Here is a 20,039-nt window from a genome sequence, read left to right on the forward strand (position 1 = left end):
TCCTGTGGTGCTGCGTGAGGATGGCCGCAAGTGTGAGCCGTGAGGAGAGGACAAAGGAGCAGTGACTATTTCCAGCCCGCTGCTAGGTGAGTGAACTCTCTACAGGCTGCGCACTGCGTAGCTTGACCCGCATTCCTCAGTCCCCACTCCCCATCCTCCACTCCCCTCCCACCTTGGCAATGGCCATTTGCACTCCTCCCTGGCATCAAGCAAGAAACCCTTAGCAATTAACATGTAGGTAGACAGCACTTCTATGCCATCATATGTCATAGCCATTACGGTGTGTGGTATATGAAATGGCCATTACGTTGTGTTTCAGATAACATGTAATGGGCATTATGGTGTTTTGTATAATTTGTAATGGCCACTGTGTGGTATAATGTGTATGGCCATGTACTATACTATGTAATGGGTGTGAAACTTATAATAGCCATTATGGTGTAAATTATCCCTATTGTCCTTATTTAAAACAAAAAAATTGTTCAGTCCTGGCATACCGTGTAATGGCCATTATAGCATGTGGTATAATATGGGTGTGTGACATCAATTAGCCAGTATGGCAAGCACTGTCCATAATATACCTATTTTTTTACAAATTGTCCAGTCATGGCATAATGTGTAATGGCCATCACGGTGTGTGGCATAATGTGTAATGCCATTATAGTGTGTGGCATAAGGTGTATGTGGCCTGTGTGCCTGCCTGTGGAGGTGTGGCCCCCCAGCAACCCACAACAATAACACGGGCCATGCCAACACCAGCAACTCCACCACCTGCAGTATCCCCGCACCCGCCACTTCACCACCCACACCACCGCCAAACAACCTCCTCCACCCACGGCACCAATGGCACCCTCACCTCACCAACACTGCTACACCCACCTACCACACCACACCACCCGCCACTCCACCACCTACAGCACTCACACATCCACCTGTGTAAACACCACACCTGCCCCCCCTGCACCGACAGTATTTACCCACCCACCCCTCCCGCACAAACCATATTTCATGCAATAAAGTCGTTCACTAATTAAGGGGGCGGAGCCCCTTACGACGGTGTGATTAATCACCTAATATAGGTGATTAATATATATGTTCTCTTTACATAACCACACCCTTACTTGTCTACTTTCATGTGCTCCTCTCCAGGAGAAGCCCAGAGAGGAGACACTGATGTGCAATTAGGGGGTGGGGACAGATGCTGACACCCTTAAGTCCAGCCCCATTCCAGACGAATTCTGTGATTCACTTCTCTGTGAAGAGGGGACGAGTCTAAAATGACACAAAATGATGCGATTTGCCCACACACACCCTTCATATCTATGAAGAAGGGAGATGCAGGGCTTGGAGGAGGGTAAAAGGGGCCAGGGAGATTTTGGTTGCTCTTACCATACTTGGCCTAGGCTTGCTATCTCTTCACTGCCATTTTATATATTCCAAGGTATAATGTAATTAAGTTCACTGATAAGTAAAAAGTCTACATGCAAAAAGATGTGCACACATTTGTTGTACACAAATACAGTATAGAAATGTACAGTACATCTTATATTACAAACAAAACTTCCATAAAAAACTGCAACTGATACCCCTTTTCCACTAGCAAATTCTACCCGGGTTTTTGCTCGTGGACGCGCACCGACACGGGTTTTTTGTCAGTGTGAACGTGTCCTTTTCACAAAACACGGGTAGAGAGACCAGGGAATTCTACCCTGGTATCTACCAGGGTAAAACAAGGCAATGACACGGGTCTGTGCGCAGTGTAAACGCACATTACCCGTGTTTTAGATCCGGGTAACGCTCTGAGGCCGGTAATTGGTTCTTCAGGGGCACCAGAAGATGATGTCATCTGCTGGAGACGCTGACCACGAGGAGGCTTCCCAGCAGCAGCTCCTCCGGCGCTGGGCACAAGCAGCCATCGCAGCACATTGCCCACGCTGGGCACAAGCAGCCATTGCAGCACATTGCCCACGCTGGGCACAAGTAGCCAAAATACTGCATAATGCCTGCAAGTCCAGCATAGACACAGCTACTCTCTCAGACTCCATTGCTGCAATGCTGTAAGAAGTCCCCACCCACCACCCCTCCCCTTTGTCCCCTTTGTGACTTCAAACTGGTTTGGACTGGAAAAAAAGCTATGTCTTGTGGGCATTCTTGGGATTTTTCAAAGTTTACCCGGGTTTAGTGTAAAAGGCTCCGACACGGGTATAACACGGGTCTATGTGCAGTGTGAACAGTGTTTTTACCCGTGTCTTACACTGGTATGATCCGTGTTCAAAAACCCGTGTTTAACACGGGTTTCAGATGGAAAAGGGGTATGAGTCTCTCTATCTTAAAATCAGCAATCAACCTTAATTGATTAGTACTGATATATAGCGGCACATTGCAGTTTCCTATATAAAATGTATAGGTTGAAACGTGCATAAGATCTAATATAACGATGAATAGGACATAATCAATTAATCTCTGTCCTTTTTAAAGTCCACTTACAAATAATGAACCTCTATTGAAAAAAAGTACTAAATCACATTTAGATCACTCACATACAAATACCCCATTCAAGAACAATTCCACAATCACACTGGTGTCTTTAATATTTCACGAGCACCACTATCTGTTGCATATGTTTCTGTATAAGTACTGTATATTTATGTGTATATTAGCAGTAATGAAGTTTTCAAGTACTGCCTGATTCAAGATAAGTGTCTTCTTTTGCCATACATCAGGACCTTAAGTGCCATTGCATTTAATTAATGCTGCACTTTCTTCAATTACCAATAAGAATGCTCATCTGTAGCGCTGGCTACAGCTGCGGAGAACAGAGGCATCTTCCAGTTATGTATAGAATGCCGCTGGACGGAAAACATGCTCATCCATCCATTGTTGCTCTGTGACCTGTCATTTTTTCTATGACTATAATACAGATATTGATTTTCTTTCTGGAAAATTTTTACAGGCCTCTCTACAAGAGTCAATAACTAGGGTGTATAAATTAAGACAACACAAGAGACACGCGGAGATGAGAAACAGCTGACTGATGAATTGTACAATCGGTAAGATGACGATAGAATAGCCTGGCTTTAGATATTATATTCTATGTATAGGTGGAACCAGCTTGCCTTTGCTCCTGTCGTGATATAACATACTGCTACTTGATCCTTCTGTTAAATTCAACATACCAAGTGGAAAGATAGCCGTGCTCTTCGAGATCTGTGATAATAGGGGCCAGTAGCATCACTGGCAGTAGAGCAGGACAGGAATAACCTAGATAACAAGGTGGAGAGACAGAATACACCTGCTCCCTGTTCTATCAGCCCTGTGATCATCATCCGCTGCTTTGTTGGTTGCCAGATTTATTTTCTGAGCATTACATTGTCTTTTCTCATGGGAAGCAATACATTATAAAATGACAAGAAGTAATACATAATGGGAGCAAAAAGTGCAATAATAGGATTGAGGTCCATGCACAGAAAAAAAAACACACAGTGATTTATTGTGTCAAGTGCGGCAGAAAGGTCAAATAAGATGAGGATTGAAAAATGACCTTTGGATTTAGCAGCTACTATTTAGGAAAAGGAAACATATAGAAAATTCAATGATAATGTCATATTTGCATGAAAAGGGTAAAAGGTTAGAAAAGTATTTATTTTTAAAGGCGTTTTAGTTTTATCTCTCTATAGGCTTGGTGCAAATCACTAAATATGTATATATGCAGTGCAACTCTTCTTGACTGATTCTTAGCTAGATTAATTCCAGTAGTACCCATGCTATCCAACATACATACATACATACATACTCTCAAGGGGCACATTACAAGTCCCTACTGTACAGTATGTACATTATGTCACCTGCAGTGTGCAAAGGCAATGAACTCTCTAATTGAGCACCTGCATATAACCCAGGTTTTATGTTTTCTAACTCTAATAAATCTTAACGGATTCAAACCAATTTAGGACAGATTCTTAAAGCATACAGGACAAGTAAAATGATACATTGCAGCGGGAAGTAATGCTGCCCCGAGTTCCACGGCAGTGCGGGAAGCCAGACGAAATTACACCTTTTTTAAAGTGGCATTCATTTACAAGGCATCCTGCACTGCCACCGAACTCGGGTGACATTACATCCATCCCCTCCAATGTGTGTAGGCTCATTACATGCTTATGCAATGACCCATCCATGTTATCTTTAGGGCCCAGTCTGTCAGAAAGTAGTCAGCCTGGTAATGCTATTTATTTATACTGAGAGATTTGATTATGGTTAGTGTTGTTATGCCAATGAAATTATGTCACATATGCAGGGCCGGTGCTAGGCTTTTATGCGCCCTAGGCAAAATTTTAGCTTGCCGCCCCATCTCCCCCGAAAATCTACTTTTGAGCCTCTCACATAACTCTTGAAAACCCCTATACAACACCCCAGCCCCCCTCCAGCACAAACCAGCCCCTCCTCCTCCTACCCTCAGCCCGGACCGTGTCCCCAGCATCCAAGTCACTCACCGCCTCCAGAGCGCCAACACAGGGTTTGCACTTTGCAGAGAATTGCGTTGTGTGTGCTGTGCATCCCTTTGTGCACCCACTGGCAACCCGGCACTGTCTGCGTAGCTGTGTCAGTGCTCTAGCAGAATTTCACCTGACTGCCCGCCTCTCCTCTATCCGATTTACAGCATTACTTCTGACAGCCACCAGACAGTCACGCAGACTGACTGTCAGGGTTGCCTGCGGGCACACAGAGCGATGCACACAGCGTGGGTCTCTTCAACCCCGAGTTAGTGCCTCTGCCATATTTGGGGGGAGGAAGCTTACTCTTTCCCCTTTCCGATGCCTCTACTTGTGTTGTAAAATAATGTAGTCTCTTTCAGAGACATATTAGTGTGCTGATCCCTTCAGTTCCGCCCCCTCACTGCCGGCGCCCTAGGCAGCTGCCTAAGGCTGCCTAATGGTAGCACCGGCCCTGCACATATGTATTCTCTAAATATTAATAAAGTTTTTTTGCATTGTTCAATAAGTGAGCAGCAGTTGTAGTTTCACAGGGGAAGTGAAGGCCTAGAGTCTGAGAGGGGAAGCCCAGCATTTCCAGGAATGCTTGGCATGCACCGAGAGTGATGTAACTGGGTTCTTCTTACTATTTTCCACATCCCAAATAGTGGTGCATATAGGGGACTTTCCCTAGGCAATGCCCCCTATCTGGTAAGCCATACCACCTTTTCAGACAGAGGGCATGGTGGGCTATTGGCCATCCCGGGTGTCACAGACTGCGTAGCAGTGACACAAATCCACTTACTTTCAAACAGGTATGCTCCACTGTTACTATGGGGTAAATGTAGGAAGCATTGATAACAGTGATAACAGTGATGATAACAGTGGAGGAGTGTGCGAGAGGGGAAGTTGCCTATGGCAACCAATCAGCGGTTCCGTATAATTTTGTAGTATGCAAATTATAAATGTTACAGTACTTCAGTGCATTCAGTGATGATTGGTTGCCATGGGCAACTGCTCCACTGACACTTCTTCACTTATATTACTGTTTCATACATTTACCGCTATGTGCCTCATAAAGTTTAGCTTTTGTGCAATTTATGACTTCAGTAGTGTCACATGGTGCAATTTATTTTCTATTCAATCCTGATTCAATTGGAATTGAATTGCACAGTGCTGTGTACACATTTGATTTAGGCTATATAGTACAACTCTGTACTATATAGTCTTGCCTTCACAGTCTATTTTTCTATTTGAATTTGATGTCGCAGGGCCGCGCATTTTGATTGAATGCAGATGAATACTGTTCGGTTTCGATTTGATTTTGCTTATGTAAGCATAAAATCGGATAAAAAGTTAGACCAAATGGAACCGTGGGTACACTACATAATGGTCATAAAGCTCAGTTCATTGTAGATAGTAATAACACCATCATGCTTCTTGTCATTTGTTTTGGTAAAGCAAACTCTAAAATGAAATTAACTGATATATTTCCGGGGATAAAGGAGAGGGGGCCTAAACCGTCTATTTCCTAGGGGGAATGTGGGCTTAGTTTAGCTCAGCCCTTAAGCAGTGTGGTTGCTAGTGTTCTAATGTGTGTGTACTGCTGCAGATGGTATCGTAGAGTAGGTGTACACACCAGAGGATGCCTTGACATCTCTTAACCAGTGGAGTGCTTTATTTAGCAGTAACTTGAGTTTGCAATTGTACTCCCAGTAATGCATGGAAGGATCCTTAAGCGGAGGACATAGAACACCAGCCGGTGACTGTACAGTGTGTTGGCATCTGTGCAGGATGCAAATGTTAAACAATGCTGTGGATGCAATATACAGTCTAGCAGGAGCTCACTGAGCCACTGAGTGGAAGCCATCTGTGTTCCACTGTGATGCTCTCTACACACGTGGGGAGATTTTGCTGAGCGATCTGAGATGTAGATTGCTCAGCAAGATCACTAAGTACACAGCACTGCCCAGAGATGTGTGCTGAGCGATCTTTCAGGGCCAATGTTCTCTGGTTAAAACAGAGCAATGTAGGGGCTTTATCTTAGCAAACAAATCAAATTAAGTGAAATTGCTTAGAAAAACACCCCGTGTGTAGGCCCCATAACACTGGGGCATATGTATTAATTCTGGTTGGTGATTAAGTGGTGATAACCCACCAGCCAATCAACTCCCAACTGTCATTTTTCAAACACAGCTGATTGGCTGCTTCATTATTGCCTTCCACTTTATCTCCATATTTTACTTTTTTCACTTAACTAGGTTTATTACGTCTGCCGCACTGTAAACATAGTACAGCACAATGATGTGCTTTGCTAACACACTGTACAACATTTACTAATATGACATTACAATTATTTTACATATAGAAAGTATATTATAAAGTTCTTAATAGTTTAAGGGGAAAACTAATTCAATGTTGTCTAGTTCATCTCTTCCATACAGTATTATACTGAAAATGTGTTTGTGCTATATCAATTCTTATTTTAATATAAAGAAAAGAATTACTGTAACTGTGAAGAAAAGCCTCAGAGAATCATTTAGCTAATTTTGTTAAAGCCAAGCAAGCTGTTAGTGCTGAAAAGCACAGAAAATATAGAGTAACACAACAGAATGAAATTAGATTAAAATAACACAACAATAAACAAATTATCCTGCAAAAAATAAAGACTGACAAAAAAACATGGTATATCTAAAATAACAGCATCACCAAGTGGCGGAACTCGGGATAAAACAGTTTTTATTTTACTTTCTGTAAAATATTGTTTTTCAGCCTGTGTATCGTCATTTCTTACAGAACGTCATCTCCCTGCATTACAGGATACATTCTAAAAAGAAATATGTTCTGCATTTGCCACATTGTATATGACCATCAGACATAAATTCTTTGTCCCTTAATATTCCCAGATTGTCAGAAAAACAAAATTGTATCCACAAAATCAAGTACTCCTGGTCATTATCCCTCCCTGCCTGCCTTTTTTGTTAGGAGTTCTATATTCACCAATCTGTAACTTAATCAGTATAAAGAGTATCCTTTTATATATTTACCTAAGAGGACATATAGGGCAGGATGTACTAATTATCACTTCCATCATCCCACCCTTTTCTTCGTCTATACCAGCGGTGGCTCCTACCTCATTGTAGGAGGGGGCTGCCTTGGCCCATCTCCCCCGTGGTTCTGGCGCCTGTACATTTCAGATGACAGGCACCAGGACTGTCGCAAGCGCAGTATCGACCTCGGCACTTCGCATGCACTTACCCCCAGCTTCTGTGGGCTGCTTCGGCTGCAGCCCATAGAAGCTGATTCATGGTCCCGGCACCTGTACAGTATCAGCCTCGGTACACATACTCCAGATGCAATAGGCTGCAGCCAAAGTAGCCCATAGAAGCATCCCGCAGGGAGGGAGCACCTCTCAATAAGACAGCCTTGGGTGACTGGCAGGTCAGACTTCAGCAGCTAGAGGGGAGAAAGCCGGAGCTCGAGAAGAAACCCAACATTACTGTAAGTGACCTCTACCCTTAGCAACACTTAACGCTTCTGTAGATGCCTATAGCACTGTGATATCCTAGCCTGCACTTATTGTTAGCTGCTGCAGACAGAATATCATTTTAGTACATTTCAAGATATGACATACAAATGTGTCCATCCTCAGCTTTGCCACTAGTCCCAACATTTGCCATATTCATGCGAGTGCACGTCATACACACCTGCTATCTAAAGGATTGCATTGATGTGTACACTCCCACTAATGGGTCTATTGCCGTAACTAGACATTTTAGAGGTGCCTTGTGCCCGAAAGGGAATTGATGCCCGCCCATTAAGACCTACCCCTTAATACCCATGAATCAAGGGACTCATGCAGCTTCAGCCCAAGTAGAACAGGTGAGGCGGGGGTATTTTATGTAGTGGCGCAGCGATGGTGCCACCCCTTCTGACTCTGCGCAAGGCACTACTCACACACAGCTAGTTATGGCCTGAATGGGTCACAAGTGTGGCTAGTCACAATTGTAGGGGCAGTACGGACGGTGTAATGGTTAGTATTACTGCCTCACATGGGTTCAATTCCCATCGTGGCCCTAACTGTGTGGAGTTTGTATATTCTGCCTGTGCTTGTGTGGGTTTCCTCCAGGTACTCCGGTTTCCTCCCACATTCCAAAAATATACTGGTACAATTGTCTCCCAAGGAATTAACCTTAGTATGTCTTTGTGCGTGTACATGTGGTAGGGAACATAGATTGTAATCTCCACTGGGGCAGGGACTGATGTTCAAATATTCTCTGTAAAGCGCTGCGGAATACGTGTGCGCTATATAAGAAACTGTTAATAAATAATAATAATAATAATAATAATAAAGCTGAGGGAGGCCACATACAGTATGTATTTTGGGATTTTTCTACCTATATAATTTAGCTCCCATCACACCATATAGTACATGAACTTTAACTGGTTGCTTAAAACTTTTGTCGTCTTTCTCATCATCAAAGGGTAAAGTGTCTGGTTCAGGCACTAAACACTCTATAAAACTTTATATCACATTAAAACAATTCTCCAGTTATATTGAACTGTTCCTTATGGTGTGTACACACAGGGGCAATTTTTGCTAATATCGCGGGCAATATGGTCGCTGAGCGACCATATTGCCCACGATGGGAGTGCACCGGCGATATATCACCGGGTGCGCACTCCCGTTTTTTCCCCGTAGTGATCGCTGGTCGCAGGAGCATGCTCCTGCGACCAGCTGATATCCACTGCCAGGCTCCCCCGCAGTTTCTTTTTCATCAGCGACCATCTCTGGTACAGCTGCCGGCGCCGCAGTGCAGGACTGGGATGCCGAGTGATGTCAGCCGAATTAGACAGTGCATCTGCAGCCTGCGGCTCAGTTATTGGCTGCGCGCTAAGTCAGACTGCAGTGGACAAAGAAGCAGGATCCCTGAGGTGGCTGAGGCTCCCTGTCAAGCCAGGTGTTGTGCTCAGTGGAGCACGAAACAGCACAGATGTAATCACTGTGCTTTACCGAGTGACACAGCCTGTCTTCACAAGCAGTTCATGAAAGGCACCTTGATAAAGACCCATCTGGGTAGAAACGCGTTGGAGCAGCCTGAAGTCTGCGGCTCACTGCAGCAAACAATACGGCAGAGATAGGAGTTTTGTGAGAGATTTGAAGTGACTTGGATGCAGACCTCTGAAGCGCTAAGGTGACATCTATGAGCAGCAAATAAGAGAGTCCAGTATCATTTGTCCACCCGCCTGCTGAAGTAAACCAGCCACCGGCCATAGGAGCAGGTGAGGGAGTGGCGCACAGCTAATCAGCTGTTTGGATCACGCACCCCGCCGGAGACTACTGCTATCAGTCTCTGGATCCGCTTCCTAGTTCTCCTGAGTGAGACAGCAGAAATAGACGGGAACCGGGCGGTATAATGCTGGTTGTATCTTGAGGAGATTGCCTACAGTACCGAGGACCAGAGGAGGGGAGACACAGGTGGCCGTAGTGGCAGGACGGTCACTAAGTACATCACCCCCCGAAAGGGTTAAAGGTCTGGAGCACAGGAGAATGCGGAGAGCTGTAGTGGCAGAACAGCGATCCAGTGTGTAAGAACATTTCCCTGGGAAGAAGACTGTGAGGTACAGGAGGCAGAATCAAGAGCTTCAACTAAGTCGAGTAAGAGTATCTTCGTTTTTTCCCCATAACCTTTAAATATATATATTTGACTGTGATGGGATACTCGAGGAAGAACATCTAAAGCCACAGAGTCACCTAAGTATATAGAGGAATTATCCTTAAAAGGTCCAGTATAGTCCATCCATACCTATCTCTGGGTATATACCTGCAAAGTGACTTTTTTTTGTGGAATTCTTTTATATATTTATTTTTTATATTTTTGTGTTTTTTTATTGGAGTCCTATTCAGAAATCATTATTGTAAACTTAATAAAATTTGGATATACCTTTTAAGAAAGAGAGACTTCCGTGATGTATGTTTGGATATTTTGGAGCCAAAGGAGAATTATATTAGAGACACTACTGTAGTTCACTCTATAATCCAAAAAATCTAGCGCTGTAGGAAGTCCACAAACATTTTTATTGAAAATTTTCAGGGTTATTTGTATTTTCATTAAAAGCTTATTCACACCTATCCACTCTTACCATCCTTCAATGTCTAATGTTTCCTTGTGCGCTTACTTCCTGTCTTGTTGAGATCAAAGTTTTTTAAGAAAACATGACCTGTTTAAGTGCATTCCTGCGCTTAACAGAGGAGACAGAAGGCAAGTGCAAGCAATGTGTGCCAAAGCATGTCTTCATTTTCCTCTTTGTGAACCCATTCTTGTAGTCATTTTTATGGTGAGCTGTTAATATTGTACACAACAATTATTGCACCGATTTGTGCACCAAGAAGTCTTCATGCTAAACCATAATAAGCACTGATAAGCAGGAGGAGGTCTGCTAGGGAAAGCTATAGCATAGGTCAAGCCTTAGTATGCTGGATTCATGCCCTTTCCTTACCCTAATTACCAAAGCAAACATTTTCCTGGCACCCTTGAAATCATTCTATGGCATTTACTATGGAAGTAGGAGATAATGAAATTGTAGCTACTGTACACGTCTCTCCACATATATAGGCCTAATAATATTCTGATAATGAATCACATATTGTAGTCAAGATGATGCATGTTTGCAGTTACAGCTTTTAAGAATATCTTGCCTGTATATCCTACTCCTAGATTTCCCTCAAAGCAACCTATGGGCCCGCCTATGTCCTGGCAGGTCCCGAGGGGCCTATGGCTGGGCCCCATTAAGTCCCATCATCCATCACAAAGGCTGCCTTCTAGTGAAATGTTTTACAGCGGCTCAGTACCGTGTCTTAGACCAGGGTTAATATAACTAATACTGGCACTGAGACCCACCATGCGTGAGAGCTCCGTTGCTGGCTCACACAGAATGAGCATGAGGAGCTTTTACACACTTCTCCATTTGTGTCTCCATCCAACAATACCCCAGGAGCTGTCAAAATGAATTACTCGTGTTACTGGGATCTCTGCAAATATACTGTCATTTGTTGGTTCTCTCTGTTGGTATAATGTGATCCACAAATCGATATGGTACAGATGTAGCGAAGCTCATAGATGCTGCGACAAGCCCCATGTGCGATATCAATGGCGATTGGCACAGTCTTGTCTCCATGCTCATGTGTCTAATTTGCTTCAGGAACTCATGTTATTTATTTATTTACAGTTTCTTATATAGCGCAGCAGATTCCTTTGCGCTTTACAATTGTAAACAGAGATAAACAAACTGGGTAACTACAGGCAGATTTGGACGTAAGAGGGCCCTGCTGCAAGCTTACAATCTATAGGGAGATGGATTGAGTGGAGATGGCATGATATAGAGATTCTGCACCGCATGTGTGACTTTGCTGCACTAAACTGGCAACAAGAGGCCACGTTGTGGCAGTTAATGAGCATGGCTATATACTGTATGTATACCATGATGAGTATTCTTCTGTGATTAAGTTTATTACAAACCATGTTTGTGTAAAATAATGGCCATCTTTGAAGCTATATTACAAGTGGCACCACTACTGGAGTAATGTGAAAGGATACAAAGGATACAAACCCAATATAATTTGATGCGCTGGGGCTAATGTGGGGATTTTTTTCCCCATTTGGGACCAGTATATACCGGTCAGAGTCCAAAGTGTTTTTTTTTTCCCTAACAGGATGCATTGTGTTTTATTTTGTCCCAATGAGGCCAATGTGTCGGTCAAAGATTTGGATGGTGAGAGCATGCTTTGTAGATGTCCTCAATATCACAAGTGAATGAGCATACCTCTCAACTGTACCGATTTTCTTGGGGACTGTCCCGCATCACATGGGCGGGGGGGGGGTGGGGGGGTGTCAGTGTCCTGCGGTGGGGAGGGAGATGGGAGAACCCCTGACTGCAGCAGCGGGGAATAGGTGCTTTTTGCATGTGCCCTGCGTCTATTCAATGAATAAATCTTCAATATTGGGAGGGATGAATTAGCAACACCCGCAGATCTTTTAAAATGTCATCCAGTCATCCAGTAATATATATATTTATATATATAAATATATATATATATATATATTACGGGGATTAATGCGGATTGCTAGTTCACCCACGTGTAAGCACTGGGGGCTGATGTTTTCATTATCTGCATGTGCATTTTCTGATCGCACCCACCAGTGTGGGCGTGGGGCCGTGGCATCGGGACATACTCATGGGAACTCAGGGGGCGGGCAGCTAACATCACTGGATGCCAGCTGCCCGCCCTGTTCCCGTATAGGCAACACACAAAGCTAAGTCACCTGAGAGTGCATAAGTTTTGCGTGTACATTCCAAATCCTTCGATGGTCGGTGACATCGAAGGATTTGGTCCCCACATCCAAGGCTGCGAATGGATGTTTATGCAAGACATCCATTTGCAGCCGTGCAGGGAATTCGGCGAGCGAGGGTGGGGAAGCTGTAGGACCACACGTAGCCCTGCATGTGAACTAGATTAAGGTCCTACATCTGTGCATCAACTAGAAAATCTGGAAAACATGCGCTAAAGATCATTGAGGACTTGACTAGGAAATTCGGATTTAGATCATTTCAGAGGGAGTGCAGTAGCTTCTCAGACTGACAGTGACAATTAGACATTGACATGTACAGTAAGTGCAAGCCAAAAACATAGGGCCAAACAGATCATCAGATTTCTGTAGTATACTTTACCATTATAAAGAATCCAAGTGATCTACAATTAATCTAATTTTTTACTTTGCCATCAAAAGTGAACATGAAATAGTACATACCATCATTTTCTAGGCCTATTATTAGTAGGACATCCTGCAGTGGGAAGGTTAATGCAAACATCTGCGCCATGCATTGTAAATGCCCCACTTTGCAAATGAGTTTGTAATGAAAACATACCCAATGCATGAATCTTATGCCGCGACATTGAATGCAGTCCGTTACTCAATGTATTTCGCTATTATCTAGGTCCTGCCATTAAAATTGAATGTATATAATAATTCATTCATATGTTGCCTTTACCTAATTGCCTCTTGTTAGCTGATATCAAAAGCTCATCATTCTTTCATTTGTAACCGCGATATACTGTCTAATAATAATAATTGTGTCAGGTGAAGGAGAACTTTCAATGGAACCTCACAGTAATGAACATCAATGTCAGAATGGCTCCATCGTCTGACTTCTCAAAGAGGGCATGAGCATCTAACATATAGATTATAAATGGGTGTTTTATAATAAACTATAGTCATATGGCTTACAAAACCATATGATGTATACCACAGATTAAAAAAAAGATTCTTGCTGTACATGGTTGTCATGCTTTATTTATGTCAGAAGTGACTGTTTAGGATTATCATTTTCTCCGATATATCACCTGATTTTCTTTCCAAAAAGCCAACTACTTGGATGGTTGGTCTGATAATCTTAAGGTGTTTGATCATCGTATTGCTTATTAATTTAATTGACTAATTAACTTTCACCAGGTCAGGTGCATATCAGAGCCACTGCAGCAGTAAGAACTTTTGATTAAACAAGGGTGAAAAATAATTTCTTATAACTGTAATGTACCATTATAATAATACAGCACTGAGAGGAAGTGGTGGCTATAATAATCCACTACTATAAAGTCTATAATGCCACAGTATAATGATCCACCACCAATCACCCTGTATGTTCCCCTGGCTGAGGGCCACAATAGCACACTGTTATTTTATTAGGCCACACCCCCTAAAAGACCCAAACCGAGTCTCTATGGCCATTGATCACTGCTACCAATGTTAAATAGACCACCATCCCCCTCCAATACCATTCAACTCCCCATCACCTGATGAAAACCTACTTCTCCCGATGTAAGGTAAAACCTGATGCCATAACCATACAAAAATGACAGCACTGAAACTTAAATAAGGAGAAAGGATGGTGGTGGTTCCATGGACTCCAGTACAGTAAAATCTGGAGGGGGACTCGCCAGTCATACTGCCCATGTGCATGTAAGGAAAGTTATACAACTGTCATGTATCATCTAATGCTATTAGCGGGTGAGAAAGACTTTGGCTTTATGAGTGTCAAAAGCAGGATTTCTAGAGGGGGGTTTCCAAATTCAGTCCACAATCTCACAACATTGGAGCAATGTGGTAGTCTGGGGGAGCAGTAGAAGAACCAAGTAACGATCCCCGGACATTAATGTACACATTGATCTTTTTATACCCTGGATACAGTATGGAATACAGTATTAATATCTAACACTATATGGTCTATAGCAGGGGTTCCCAAACTCTTTTGAATCATGGCGCCCTAGAGTATTCATATTTTATTTGTGACACCCACAGACCAGAAGTTTTCAATTAAGGAATTTTTAGAAAAATATTGATTAAATTATGTCTATGTCATCTTAGGGTAAGCTACAGTATATGGCAGGTGTCTGGTGCCCCTGTCACCAGAAACACTGTTTCTGGTGACAAGGGCAAGACAGTCATTCGGTGTGTCACCCCCACCCAAAAAAAAAATTACAACAATTTAGCCGCAATGAGTCATGTGACATTACTTTCTCCACAAAAGAGGCAGCATATTATAGTAAACACGGTGGTGACACACACCTTGTAGATGCCACAGTGCACACAGGCAGCCAGTGTCCATTCGGTCCGGGTCTGTGGTATGACTGTCACTGTCTTCATGCTTTAGTGCTGCTGCTCCCGCCTCTGCCTTTCCTGCGACACAGCCATTTCAACCTCCAACGGCTCTTCCCCCATGTTAGACGCATGGGCAGGTGGCAACGGTGTCACCCACACAGCATAACTGACACTGGGAGGAAGTACTGTACAGGGGCACATGACCCCCTAGCCCCCCCCCCCCCCCCCTGTAGTTGCGGCCCTGTATACGGTGAGGGAGAGGATCCACTTGTATTTGTCCACATATGTTATGATTTTAAGCAACAAACACTGAATTGAAATGGTCCTGGACCACCAACCCAGGGGACACCTGCTATTGATCCGGGGCACCCCAGGGTGCCACGGCACACAGATTGGGAACCACTGGTCTATAGTATTGGCTGTATCAAACATTTAAATAATATACATACGCGGTCAAGAAACGGTTAAATATACCATTATAGTAAACACACAAACATAATGGAACTAGTACTGGACTTTCTAAGCTCACATTTTCCCACCTAGGCTCCTGTCTCTACTTCCTGGTAGCTGCTCTCTGATCTCTACTTCCTGGTAGCTGAAATCAAATCTCAAATCTGCACACACAGGAAATTTGAAGCTGCTACCACGGGGCATGTGCAGCAGCTCTCCTCTGTCACTTATACTGAATAATATTGCTATTGTAGCCATAATTTTAGCCACTTGCCAAGAGGAGGGCGGTTTCCAGGCAACCGGAGTACCCCCCCCCCCCCATTTGCCTATGGCTTTAGGCTTCCCAGTCAGCACTGTAGCACAATTAGTGAGTTACATTGGCAAGAACTTTACACCCTACAGTACACCGGGACAGGTGATAGCTAACAAGCATGGAATAAATTAGGCCTTGATTGTATTCCTTGGCTTACACCTTCAGGGGCCCCTTTCCCCTTACCAGTACTGTCACCAGAAGCTGCAGCCTAATCAGCCTATTGGTTAATCAAGCAATGGTGGGGCAGCCTTCAATGAACTGGCAAAGCTTCTCTTTAGCAGCATGGAAGCACTATCTGATCTTTACCAGTTGGACATTGTAATGTTGCCATCAAATAGAATTTCCATATCCATCATAATAAAACAATTGATGGTTTATCAACCATGGCAGGCCTTCCCTAAGTGTATAAAATGCATTTTATTTTCCTTTGTCATCTTGCAGTCACTATACAAAGAAATGCATAAAAGTAATGTTTCATACATGATTAAGAAGCATAGTTGCCTACCCTCCTGCATTCTGCAGGAGACTCCCTGAAATAGCAGCAATCTCCCTCTCTCCCTCATTAGTCTAGCAATCTCCCTAATTTCAACTAGCCCACAGTATACTGTTACTGTACATTTTTGGGGAAAAAAGGAATGAGAGACAGAAACATTTACATTGAATTATCTGCACCATTTCCCAGCACTTTACCAAGTATAGTAACTCTTACTTACTGCTTTGGGGCTCATCTACATTTGGATATAAATCATTTTACAAGATTCCTCTCAGATGTAGCAGTACACACCCACGCTTCTAGGTGCCACGTTCACAATCTCTTTTTAACAATCTCTCCATATATGGAACTAGACACACCCTTTGGGTGGTGCATGACATGCCCCCTCAATGGGGCGCTGTGCAAAATTCTACTACCAACTATAATAACCCTGAAACTAGTTTTCAAAAGTAGGCAAGTCTGTTAAGAAGCAGAAAGTACAGTATGTGCAATGTTCATAATAGCAAACTTTTTAAATAACACTTTAATCAAAATGACTCTATAGCAATGCTTCTTGTCATACTAATGATCTTATTATTGAATGGCCTGAACCAATCTAACCATACCATAGAGAGAATACATGCCAAATCAATTTAATCTCCATGTGTGTATCACTTGCTTGAGGCTTTTACAAATCATCACAATTCATGTACAGACTGTGTTAGAGAGATGACGGAAGATCCAAAGAGACAGACAGGGGGACTCAGGAGAAATGCTGGACAGGCTGATAGGAAGTGACTTGTTGGCAATCATAGATGTGTTTAGTTACATTACATCTTATCCATTGTCCCTGATGGAACAGTGTACAGCGTGAGTTACTTGCTGCTCCCTCCTGTGGCAGATCCTGGTGTGATGTGTACAGTACGTTGTAGTTTCCAATATGAGCAACGCTGTATGTTGGTGATACTGTTACTTAAAAAGACTTCCAAATGATGTATTAATATTTATGAGAAAAAAGTGCCCATATATAATTGCCGTATCTTAAAATATAAATAAATTAACACATCTGCAGTGAAAATGAATAAATTTAATATGTAAATCATACTAACCTGACAAACCTTTTGCTTGAGGCAGTGCAAAATACAAGATGGAAATGCATGGAATTGTACATGCCAGACACACACTGCCATGCAGCCTCAGGAGTTGGATCTCCAGGTCTCCAGATAGTCTGTAAGTAACCTTTTTTTCAATTTGTGTTTGTTACAAACATACCAGATCTAAGTTGATATCTACTAAAGGTCAATTTTAATCAATGTTATATTGCTCTCTATCTATGTTGTGTTTCAGGGGCAAATTTACTAACCTTTAACATTTTATATAAAAAAAACTCTATGTTAGTAAATGTGCATTTTAGCACCCAAAACACAATAACCAGAGACAGGATTATATGCATTTGCATATTTGCATATGCATTTGCATATTGTGCCCATTCTCACTGGTTATTGCATATTTTACCTAAAATCTAGTGATGGTGCATATTTTAGGTCCCGTCCTCTTCCCACCCGTGAGTCACAGCACTGCTTTGCCCTGCTGCTGCTGCTGGCCAGGTAGTGGTAGAGTGTGCAGCCTGGTGCAAAATGTGCGCAGTGTGGGGAACCTTGTATGTACGCTATGTCTGACACTGCTCTAGGCTGCCAATCCATGTTGACAAAAGTCAGTTGGGGCGGATGCCATTACAAAGCTCCTGAACCTATGCCTGCCCCTGGCGTGGGACTTTACACCAAGAAACAGACTTCTGCAGCAGAGGAGGCTGGCAGAAGGGTTGTGACATAACGCGGCACGGAGAAAATGCTGTGTCACAGTGAGTATGCGGCGCCACCCTCACACGCTATTCTGACATTTGATCCATCGGCGCTGGAGATGAGGGTCCGTGTAGTTGATGCAACAAGAGCTTTGGACGCTGCAGTCTGCTGTAGCAGCCAGGAAGAAAAAAAATCATGTGCACAACACTAGACCTCTGCAGATGCTGTGGGCCTATTTTTGAGGTTTATTTGCAACTAATTATATGCTGATTTTTAAATAAATAAGTTATAAATTACTTTTTTTATTATTTAATGTAGCATATTTTATGTATTTTTCATGCATATTTTATGTATTTTTCATGCATGTTTGCATGCATATTTCAAGTTTTTTTTGTTGCATATAATCCTGTCTCTAACAATAACAATTTAGATTGATTTAAAATGGATATAAAAATTGATTCAAATTTACAATAATCCTTAATCCTACTAGGCTAATGCAGAGTGAGTACTACATTAGTTTGTGTACCATATCTTGCGCAAAATTGATCCATCCTTGTTGGAAAACAGACTCACACATAAAGTCGCTACCATTGCCTCTACACTCAGTACCACCATATTTGTGCCCATGAGCAGCATCCCCTTATATTTCTCTATCCCATTGTCACTATTTCTCGAGAGCAAGCTCCTAAGCACTGGCCTATATCACATAGGTTATAATTATCCTTGATGCCATACCTCCCAATTTTTTTTGCCCTTCAAGATCTGACACATTGAAGGTGTTGCCAGCCCTATATAGGGTAGAAGTACATGGAAAGTGAGCATGGCAGGGGGGGGGGGCATGGCCTAGGTTTGTGACCCCAGTTCATCATTTTTGAGGTGCACCCAGCACTCCCCTAGCAGCTAGACAGCTTCTGGCTCCTTCCCTGCACTGATGAGATGCTGTGCACATGTGCACATAATTTCTTCAGTGATCACCGGCTGTTTTCTGGTTAACTCCAGCTCCCCCCCGATACCCCTGAGCTGGATATGATATCGTCATAGATCATACACAGCTCCTCATGTGTCATATCCAGCTCGTCATGTGTCATATCCAGCTTGTCAAACCTCACATTCAAGGAGCCATAATTTTGACATGAACGGCCCTTCATATGCCTTCATCTGAATTTTAGTCATCAGCACTAGCAAGCTGCTTAAGATTGCCTGTTTACACATATGTGCAAAGACACTGATTGGTGCTTCCTTTCATTTCTTATTATGCTTTTTTTAGATCATGTGGTCATCCAATCCCCGTGACACCCCCCCCCCCCCCCCCCCCAGGAAGGTGGCCAAGTCCCTTGCTTTTTCTTGAGGCCCTCTGCACCCTCCCCTTTGCCACCCACAACAGAGTACAAGGAGGAGGGGGCAGCAATGTAGGAACCACATTGTACTTAATGCCACCTGCATTAAGTACAATAAGGATCCTCATAGACATCCTTGATTTTTTGATTTGCAGACTTGGTGGCGAACCCCCACACCCCAGCACCCTAGGCAGCTGCCTAAAAATGCCTAGTGGTAGACTTACAATTTTATTTACCAGCAGCGCACATGATAAATCCAGCTTCTTGTAAGCTTTGGTTTAAGACAATTTGGTAAAACAATATACAAACCACACAAACATAAACTTACTTGATTTCAGAAGAGCTGAAAGTGCTCCAATAGCCGCCCTAAATATAATGAAAGAAGAAAAGAACATTAGTTTGCCAATATTTTCTTCTCTTCTAAACAGAAAATGTCTGAATCTCGCCTGTGACTAGACGGTGACACATCACAGGCGTTTAACACATTCTTCTAAAGAAAACCATGTCAAAGAGAAAAAAAGGTAAGTGCAGTATATTG

General features: G+C 42.9%; 1 protein-coding gene across 1 annotated transcript in view; it reads right to left on the bottom strand.

The window, feature by feature from the left end:
- AGBL1 (AGBL carboxypeptidase 1) overlaps positions 1 to 20,039 on the bottom strand; it is a 535,096-nt gene that overhangs the window by 478,959 nt on the left and 36,098 nt on the right. Inside the window, exon 5 of the mRNA XM_083184211.1 lies at positions 19,830 to 19,867. Within this exon, the coding sequence (XP_083040337.1) occupies positions 19,830 to 19,867 (38 nt within the window). The remainder of the gene's footprint in view (positions 1 to 19,829; positions 19,868 to 20,039) is intronic.

This window comes from Crinia signifera, chromosome 4 (genome assembly GCF_055691185.1).
Source record: "Crinia signifera chromosome 4, ASM5569118v1, whole genome shotgun sequence".
Lineage (NCBI taxonomy): Eukaryota > Metazoa > Chordata > Amphibia > Anura > Myobatrachidae > Crinia > Crinia signifera.